At 38.2% G+C, this 10,000-nt stretch overlaps 1 protein-coding gene across 1 annotated transcript in view; it reads left to right on the forward strand.

The window, feature by feature from the left end:
* The window catches only part of LOC138060511 (gamma-butyrobetaine dioxygenase-like), a 20,325-nt gene that overhangs the window by 817 nt on the left and 9,508 nt on the right, over nucleotides 1-10,000 (forward strand). Inside the window, exons 2-10 of the mRNA XM_068906314.1 lie at nucleotides 1,716-1,902; nucleotides 2,807-2,889; nucleotides 4,450-4,577; nucleotides 5,161-5,309; nucleotides 5,985-6,043; nucleotides 6,942-7,020; nucleotides 7,329-7,373; nucleotides 7,536-7,660; nucleotides 9,038-9,178. Of these exons, the coding sequence (XP_068762415.1) occupies nucleotides 1,795-1,902; nucleotides 2,807-2,889; nucleotides 4,450-4,577; nucleotides 5,161-5,309; nucleotides 5,985-6,043; nucleotides 6,942-7,020; nucleotides 7,329-7,373; nucleotides 7,536-7,660; nucleotides 9,038-9,178 (917 nt within the window). The 5' untranslated portion in view covers nucleotides 1,716-1,794. The remainder of the gene's footprint in view (nucleotides 1-1,715; nucleotides 1,903-2,806; nucleotides 2,890-4,449; nucleotides 4,578-5,160; nucleotides 5,310-5,984; nucleotides 6,044-6,941; nucleotides 7,021-7,328; nucleotides 7,374-7,535; nucleotides 7,661-9,037; nucleotides 9,179-10,000) is intronic.

Consider the following 10,000-nt stretch of genomic DNA (forward strand, 5'->3'; position numbering starts at 1 on the left):
CCGAGTTTAGAGCCATTCTGACGCCGTTTAGTGAAGTTATCCAGAAGGCCGTTACTAAAATAATAGGAAGGCCGACCACTCCATCCGTCGCTGGCCAGACCTCACTCCACAAATCGTTTTCTCCTCAACAGGAAAAGTCCCGAATCGCAATAAAAACAACAGTTCCATAAAGCCCAATAAATTTCACTCCAAATACGTGTGTTTCGGCGGCCGAAAGACTCGTGACAAACGAAAACTTTGCCTTAAAATTCACCTCTTTGGCTTTCCTCAGAGGCTTGTGACCGGGCTGGCGACAACGGAAACTCGCAAGATGGTTTCAGCCTCAACTCTGATTGGTCCATTTGAATTTGACCGCGCGCTGGCAACACGACCGTTATTGACTTGTGACCGGGTAGTCAACAACGGTTGTGTTGCCAGCGTGCAGTCAAATTCAAATGGACCAATCAGAGTTGAGGCTGAAACCATCTTGCGAGTTTCCGTTGTCGCCAGCCCGGTCTCAAGCCTCTGAGGAAAGCCTAAGAGGTGAATTTTAAGGCAAAGTTTTCGTTCGTCACGAGTCTTTCGGCCGCCGAAACACACGTATTTGGAGTGAAATTTATTGGGCTTTATGGAACTGTTGTTTTTATTGCGATTCGGGACTTTTCCTGTTGAGGAGAAAACGATTTGTGGAGTGAGGTCTGGCCAGCGATGGATGGAGTGGTCAGCCTTCCTATTATTTTAGTAACGGCCTTCTGGATAACTTCACTAAACGGCGTCAGAATGGCTCTAAACTCAGCAAAAGAGACAAGTTCGTCACATATTTGAGGTAGGAAAACTATATTTCAAATGAGATAGTTATTTACACAATTTTTTTACGATCGGTGATTTTCCCATACAATTCTCTATATACACAAACTGTCGCATACACCACGTATTTTCAGCTTGGGGAGCCTGTGGTTTACTTCGAAACCGCGTCAAAATCGATGCGGTTTGGAAGTGTTTACACGGAATCGTTTTCGCCAGAAAATCAAAGTCGTGATCGTATAAGCAATTGCTCCGCTACGTGCTAAATTCACCATTTTGAATTGAACAGTGCAAAATCTCGTGCCAAAATAGTAACCGCATTCAAATCGATGCGGTTTCGCTGTTTACACAATAGATGAAACCTCATCGTTTTAAATTGACCTGGTTTGGCCAATGTTCTCGGTCGGTGTTGTGTAAACAGAAGGCATAACCGCATTGAAAACATACTGCCTTAATGAATGTTTAGAATTTTTAGGTTGTTTATGTAGTGGTAAAACAGAGAGACCTGTGTTTTGTACCTGCCCAAATAAAATCCACACCAACCAATTGAGGAGAATAGTTGTCGTCATTCCCAAAGGGCTGCCCCAGTCGGCATCCCCTGGTCTTGTGATTTCTGGGTCTACAGGGGCCACGGAGTGCATTTGAAAGTGGGCGTTGGGGCTACATTTTTATGTGGACCACGGAAGTGTGAGGGGAGGGGTGAGGGGTTTAGGAAAAAGTGGGGGACTACCCCTCCCCCCCCCCCCCAGCCCCTCCCTCTCTGCAGCCCCTGGTATAGCACAGGAAGCATATTTTTTCCCGAGGGGAAGTAGAAAACTTGCCTATTTTAAAACTCTTAGCTTTGAAAGCAATAAAGAGAAGGTGTTTCAGCAAAGAAGGAAGCCTTTATTTCAAGAGCATCTCATTTTTTTAAATATTTCTTATTTTAACAGGTAGCCTAATCAAAGAGGAATGCTTTTGCAAGAGAGGATGCTTTTTTGATCAATAATAATTACAGTATTGTAGTTTGTAATGATGATCTCTCGTGTCAAACAAGGAAAAAACCTGTTGTTTGGACGAAGTGGCTTACTTCCAAGAACATGTATGTACAAGGCTTTCAGCCTGAGAAAGAGAATGGAGGTGGGTGAGGTCACTCTGTCAGGGATTATCTGACTGTTGAATCTTGGTAAAGGTTCACGTGGCTGGCAATTCTTATTTAACATGCTTATCATAATGCACCACAAAGAACAGACCATCAGTCTGGGAACTACAGCCCTTCTTTGCGTGAACATTACATTGTTGGGGTTGGTGAAAATATTATTTTCCTGCACTGGTACAGCAATAAACCCATTGACTCCCAGGAGGGAGACTTTACCCACCTGAGAGTGACATTTATAGGTTTTACTCTGTCTAACGCCAGATGATTTCACGTGCTGATTAGGAGAGCTCTAGGTGTGAGTGGGTCAATGTTATAGCTTTTCCAAAACTCAGAGCAAATAGCTTTAAGATATGTATTATAAATAATTAATTTGAATCTCTTAAAGTGAACTGATTAGTTTTACCCTGTGGAACTACAGGACAACTAAGTCACATGATCTTGACTGATCAGCTAAATTCACTGATGAAGTTAGCGAGATTCAAGTAAATAATAATTATCAGAATGTTAATCAATTGCTCTGAGTTTTGGAATTCCTGGAACATTGATGTGTGGGGTTTTTATGTCTCACAGTTTAAGAACATCTAATTGAGAAAGGGTGGCAGTTCTAGAAGACTCAAGAATGGTCTTTATTGTTTCAATGAAACTGTTATTAAACATAGTTTTAAAATCCAAAGAAAAAGAAGATTGATTTTTTTGTCATAGTAGCACTTTAAGACATAGTTTTAGAGTGGATCTATATGTTGTTAACCAAGTTACCCCTAGAGCGGCTGCAAACCATTTTCGACAGAGTAAAATCAAAAAGGAGGGAATGGAGAGAGCCATTAGCCCACATGTGATTTTAGTGCAGTATGTAATATAGTTTAATTTAAATATTGTTTATTGCAGTCAGCATACAGTGTAACTGAAATTAAGACCCATGTGCTTGGTACCAGCATAGAGATAGAATGGAAAGATGGCCACAGATCAAAGTATGTAACTTACTGTATGCATAAACATTAATTTTTTAACTTGACCTAAATACCCATTGACTCCCAGGGGTTCCCCATTGACGAGTAAAATGGTCTGGCGTTAGACAGAGTATGGCCGGTTCAGGCCGGCTGGGGAATTAAAGGTTAATGAAAAATATTAGGTGGTTGCTTTTGTCAAATGTTGGAGTTATTTAGCAGCATTATAATATCTGCATAATAGCTTAACTAATTAAAGGGAACAAATTTTTTATACACATTTATATTTATTTATTTATTTATTTATTATTTATAAACTTTTGCCACAAGGCAGGGTATCTCCACAGAGCAAAGCTCCACTAACAGAGTACTTAGGGAAGTTTATGAATTAGGACAGCCACCAGTTGGTAAACACAGACTAGAGTAGAATCATTTTCACGCAACGCATCTATAGCTTGTTTATTTGTACATTGTCTTGCACTCAATGTTACAGAGAAAGGGAAATGAAAATGTATGAACTACTTTATCAACTTCAGCAAACACTTGTCTGTAATTTTAAGTTAAGTAAAAGAGCTAGTCCTACTTGCCGTTCATAGAGTTAACCACACTTGGCAAGATTTTTAAACTGACATATCCAATAATTATTTAGCTTTAACCCATAAATCATCCCTGAAGAGGCCCTGATTAACAACAGGCATTAGACTGAGTAAAATCCGGAAGTCTTACTCTCAAGACTGAAAGAGCTGGTAAAGAGAACAAATTTGAACCAGTTTCGCACAGAACAATGATATCAAATTTTATCCAGAAATTTGCAGCAATTCCAGATTTGTTGAGAATAGGTATAATAATAATAATTATTCTTTTCAGTCAGTTTTGTAATAGCTATAGGATTTAAGAAGTTTATCATCAAAACAGTAGCCCCGTTAACCCTAGTTAAACGAATTAGGGATTAATGATGAAATGGTATATGAAATGAATCATATATGAACTGCGGATATGAAATCAAGTAAAGCTATGATCTTTGCAGTTATGAACGCAATTTTTGCAATTGCGTAGAGAAGCCTGAAAAATTCAGGACTTCAACGGGGTTTGAACCTGTGACCTTGCGATTCCGGTACGACGCTCTAACCAACTGAGATATGAAGCCACTGACGTTGGGAGCTGGTCATTTGTGGGTTCTAATGGTCCAGTGAGGAATGAATCAATGATGAAATGGTACATGAAATGAAGCATATAATTTTGAACTGCGGATATGAAATCAAGTAAAGCTATGATCTTCGCAGTTATGAACGCAATTTTTACAATTGCGTAGAGAAGCCTGAAAAATTCAGGACTTCGCGAGGTCACGGGTTCAAAACCCCGTTGAAGTCGTGAATTTTTCAGGCTTCTCTACGCAATTGTAAAAATTGCGTTCCTAACTGCGAAGATCATAGCTTTACTTGAATTAGGGATTACTAGACAGTTTTTTCTGGTTTGCACTTTTACATGTTCTGTTTTCCCCAATTTTCGAAAATTTTGTGTAAAACTATAATGTTAATAGGGAGTTATGTGCATCTTGTTCATTTTAAACTTGGTTCCTTTCAGGTTTCATAGTAGCTGGTTGCGGTTTTCTTGTCAGTGTGAAAATTGTAAGCAAGGACATAGTGGCCAGAGAACTTTTGACCTGGCATCTCTTCCAGATGCTATAAAAATATTAGATATCTCTGTTTTTGGTGAGTTTATTGTAGTCTTAAAATAGCCTTTGATAACTCTGTCTAGTACTGGTAAGGTGATACGTATTAAGGAAATAAGCATTTAATAATACCAATAATGAATTTACTGAATTAACTACAGATTTGAAAGCTCGCGACTTCAGATATCAAATATGAGAGTTTTGCATAAGGCTGTCATGTTATTTACAGAAACAAGACCTCGGTCTCTGTACTATACCAACTTTAACTTCGGAATGAGATTAGGAATCTGAATCCTAATCTCAAATCCAACCTTTGTTGGTGAGTATTCACTGTATGATGGGGTCATACATAGTCTTTTAGTGTTTCATTTCGGTGTTTCAGTGTTTTGCTGTTTCTTGGTTTAGTAATGACTGCCCCTGTATAAGTACTCATTGAAATAAATGTACATATTTACATGTAGGTGCAGGTTAAAGACGAATGGTGGAAGGGAGTTAGGTGCAAGGGTTACTTCTACCATTCCTTTATTTTTATTAGAAATGATTGTTGTCTACAAATAGTAGAGAACCAGTCTCATAGGAGCCCTAGGGGTAATAGCTTACAACCATTTTAATTGGTTATTTAGAAGCCAAGGAGAATCCTCAGTTGGCTCTAGAATTTGAAGGAGACCACCATGGAAGGATTCAGTTAAAATGGCTTAGAGAGAACTGTTACTCAGAAGCTGCAAGAACATTACAAAACAAAAAAAGACTAACAAAGCCACACTTAGGAAATGTAAGTATGCCAGTGGAAAATCTGAGCCATTGAGCCATTATAGCAAGTTTTATCCCTTCAAGCTTAGAAGTCGTCCTTTACCTTTGTCTCCCAGGTTCAATTCCAGGCCTTGGTGTCTTGTACCGCTGTAGGTTGAGTTTTTTGCCTGGTGAAAAAACTGCTTCAAGACGTTTTCCCCTTTCATTAAAAAAAAAACAAAAACAGCATTATTTTGGACTTGACGTATTCATCTGCTTTGATTTGATTTATAAAGTCCCTGATAAGGACAGGGGATGATTGTATGTAAGCTCAAGCCTCAATCATGTCAAATTTTTCATCTACATGTAATTTCATGTAAATGTTATCTACTTACTAGTTTCCTACGTCTTACAGTATTAACTGAGTGTGAGTGCTTTACTTTACATAATTATTATATGGCTTCTCATGCTTCAATTGAGTAAAAGTGGAAGAAAGGTCTCCTAACTCACGGTAAATTCCGAGATGCAGTTCATCAAATAGGGCAAGAAAGCACACTATCATGTCCTGCCATGGTGTTTCTGCAGGAAACAACTTGCTCAACATTATAATGTCCAAATTATCCTTGTGCCTGTTATATTGAAGAGATCAGTGTCTCACAGTTTTGCTGTCAACAAATAGTTGATTTTCACATTGCTTTCTCTATCTAATGAAAAAAAGCACAACCTGCCAGAAGTTCAGTACAGTGATATTATGAATTCAAGAGAAGGATTGTGGAAGTAAGTTATGTAAAAGTATGAAGTCTTGAAATTAAGATAATTTAAAATCATAGTGATACATGTTAACTATGTAGAGCAAAGCCCCACAGATTTTGATCACATCAAGTTACATAATGTCACAGATGCCACATATCTTTACCAAGGTATGGCAGACCAGTTGCAATTGGACTGTAAGTAGTTTTGAGTGCATTATTAAAAAGAGAAAATATCTGCTGTACTTTGTATTTATCAAGTTCCATGGCAATTTAAATACCCACTGGTGCCCATCGGTAATCAATAAGGTGACCTGACGTACACTGATTGCCTGATCAAAGAAAGAAAACTATAAGTGATCACATGTACTTACAAAGAGTCTTTGAGCTTGCTGGCAGTACACTAGCTTAATTCGAGCTGGGTGAGAGTGAACAAAATAATGGCTGCAGTATTATAACACTTGAAAACAGAAATCTGCTTGTGCGTCTGGAATTGCAAAATAACTTTCAATTTCAGCTCATATATCATATATATAATTTTTATGACCTTCTATGGAATTGGATTACATCAGTCATTTCGTGGAATTGAAACAAGTTTCAGTGGTTTTGTCATGTAAAATTAATATGTTTCAGAGTGTAGTAAAACAAATTTTAATTTATTATAGAAATTACATTCCATTGTTGCTTGTTGGACATGACATTGGTTGTAGCCAATTTGATGCTTTTCACTGCCATCTTGAGAACAAGAATTTTTCAATTAAATACCGGTATATTATGCTTCTTAGCTATGTAGGTCAGAAAACTCACTCCAAACCAAGAGTCAGTTTTTAGAAAAGGACATGATGTGTACAACCTTAATTATTCACTTTTTTGAATAAGTGACTGGGTCCACATTTTGTCTTAAATTCCCTTTTGTGTTGCAACAGAATGCTTTTACAGATGAGTGAGGATGGCATATCATTAGTAAAAAATGTCCCAGTTGTTAATGAAGCTAATGTGCTGCAGGTAAGGTCAATGTGGAGTTTCCCAAATACTTCACATACATGTTGAAACTATGGAGCGGTATTTTAACCCTCAAAAAGAACGGTTCGAACGCCTCTCTCCACAGGACTTTGATGCTTCTTGTGTCTTTTTTTGAGGATTTTAACTTTCATGTCAACTACATAAGGAGTAGCAAAAACCTCTGTTTATGAATCATGCCTAAATTTCAGGGAGTTGTTGTTCAGGTTTATTTCAATTATCAGTTCCGTGTGCTAGATGGTTTGCTTCATCTCAAACAACATCATTGTTTTTTGTTTCTTTCTATTTACTAGGTCGCAAGAAGAATAGGTCCTGTACAGGAAACCATATATGGGATAGTAAGTCATATCCTGTGATTTGTGGTCTTTCAAGTTGCAGTTTCCTGAGACTTCTTTGGCTGAAGAAAAAGCCTTGAATTTAGGATTCAGAAGGAGGCATGTATGTGGCTGAAATATTCAGTATTTTCAACTCTGTAAATCTTTGTTGTTGTTTTTCTTTAGTCGTTTGACGTATATAGCACTCCTGATCCTATCAACATTGCATATTCTGATGTGGAGCTTGGTTTACATATGGACCTGATGTACTATGAGTCACCACCAGGACTGCAGTTACTTCATTGTTTGAAGTATGTCGTCAGTTGGTAAAATTGAGGCAGGGATTCTTAAATTGTCCCCTGAAGAATCAGAATGTAGATCAGGAAGGGGAATTCGAATTTCTTGAACCCGTTGATCTTGGAGAGCTTATCACAGGGTTCCTACGTGTCTTGAAAACCCTTGAATTTTGAGAGTACATTTTCAAGGCCTTAAAAGTCCTTGAAAATCTCTGCTCTTCATTCTTGGTCCTTGAAAAATCTTGAATTTTTTCCAACCCGCAATTTTAATCTTTGAAAACGTCAGTAAAAATGATCAGCCACTCAAGTCGTGTCATACAAACGTGACAAGCTGTGGGCTCAAGAATGGTTACCAGTGCCTGCATTATTTTCAGGCATGTATGTTATGGAAAATGAGCAAGAATTGTACTGAGACTATTTTAGTGAGTAAATTCTTCAACGTAATTAAAAAAGAGGTCCTTGAAATTTCAGAATTTGGCCCTTGGAAGTCCTTGAAAAGTCCTTGAAATTTTGGTCTCAAAAAGTGTACAAACCCTGTTATCAGATTATTTTAAATAATTACGCTTTTGAAATGAGTTTGTTTCAGAAACTCTTTTAGACTGTGAATAAGCTCAGTCTCCATTTCAGTGGTAGCAAATGATTTGGAACCAAGGAGGAGATCTTTGATAGCTAATCGAGGAACCTCTCATGCGTTCCAACTTCCTTGCATACAACAGCTTGCAGTCCCTGATCACTCATGACTTAACTAAAATGCAGAGGTTGATTGCAGGGAAGGAGTCATTAATGCACAGCAGTCACATTCCCCCCCCCCCCCCCCCATTTGCATATTTTCTAACAGTTAGTTTCCCTTTGTCTTTTCCATTATCTGCTATCCATTTTCATCCAATATTGCTGAGGATGGCAACCCTTTTGCTACAGATTCCAAGCCCAACTTGCCAATCCCTGTTACTGTTTCTTTAAAGATTCAAAGTTCAAAACACGACACTAAAACACTACAGACCAATTTATTGACAAACGTACTAAACCTTACAAATTCAAGACAGGTCAATCCAATGATCAATCATGAAAGAGCTTTTGAAACAATGCTCAATATCAAAGAAATTAATCACACCGTTCATTGAACCTGGTAATCTAGCATTTATGGCAAGTTGTAAGTACTAATCTTATAGTACAAAATGTACATTTGGAAGTGGGGGATGGGTCACAGAAATGTGGGGGGGGGGGGGGAAGGTTTAGGAGAAAACATTACTGTAGGAAAAAAGTGGGAGGGCTATACCTCACCTAGCCCCTCTCTCTCTGCGGCCCCTATATATCACACATTTTATTATAATAATATTAAAATTGAGTCACCTCTAGTGGATGTTTATCCTTAACTCTCACGTGATTTTTTAGATTTGATACACAAGTTGAAGGGGGAGACAGTGTGTTTTTGGATTCCTTTCATGCTGCGGAGGAGCTAAGAATACGTTTTCCTGAAGACTTTGAGAATCTTGTGCGGATACCAGCAACGTTTCAAAAAATACACTTTGAAAGGTGCCGAGGATTACACTTTGAATTATTCTGAGAATGAAATTTTTACTTATTTTATGTAGACACCACCTTTACGTTTGGGTTTGCAGGTATTAAGGAGTATAAGGTGATAGGGGTTTTATCAGTGTTACTGTTACAGTATTCAAAATCACAAGCATTCCAAAGGAGCCTACTTGAACACGCTCCTCCGGCATAAAATGTAAGCGTAACACTGGTGAAACCCTGAAGAAGACATTGGGTAGGAATGTCAATTAAAACCTCAGTTCTCTTGCATTCATTTAAGCCGGAGTGGCTTGAAACTATGTTTAAACTTCAAATATTTTACTTTCTTTGCTGAGGTAAATCGATTCACCTATTGCGAAAATGTTCTGCCATTTTCACTTCAAAATGCCAATCTTATTGCACCGCAAAATTTAACAAAAACCAGTGGTTGTTTGTCTCACGACTAAGCTAGTGTAAGGCGTTGGCTTATGCCTGAGATGACGTCACAAACTGCTTTGCTTTGCAAGGGTGTGATAATTCCTTGAGAATGACACTGTCGGAACGGCGTTTAAATTTAGGGGAGAAGACGCAATTTTATCCTCAAGTGTTGACGTTCTTCAACAAACCTCAAATTTGTCTATTTCACATTGTCGTTTTGCTGACGACGGCAAAAACATGGACAAAAGTGAAAAACGCACGTACGGAGCGTGCAAAGCTATTGTTTTTGCCCACTAAATATGCAAATTTGTGACGTACTCGTATCCGTCGCCGTTGTCGTTTCTTAAGTTCTTTAATAATAGATCGCAGATGACATCAAAGTGCGGTAAGTGGCACACAAGGAGA

The sequence above is a fragment of the Montipora capricornis genome, chromosome 8 (genome assembly GCF_036669925.1).
Source record: "Montipora capricornis isolate CH-2021 chromosome 8, ASM3666992v2, whole genome shotgun sequence".
NCBI classification, from domain to species: Eukaryota; Metazoa; Cnidaria; class Anthozoa; order Scleractinia; family Acroporidae; genus Montipora; species Montipora capricornis.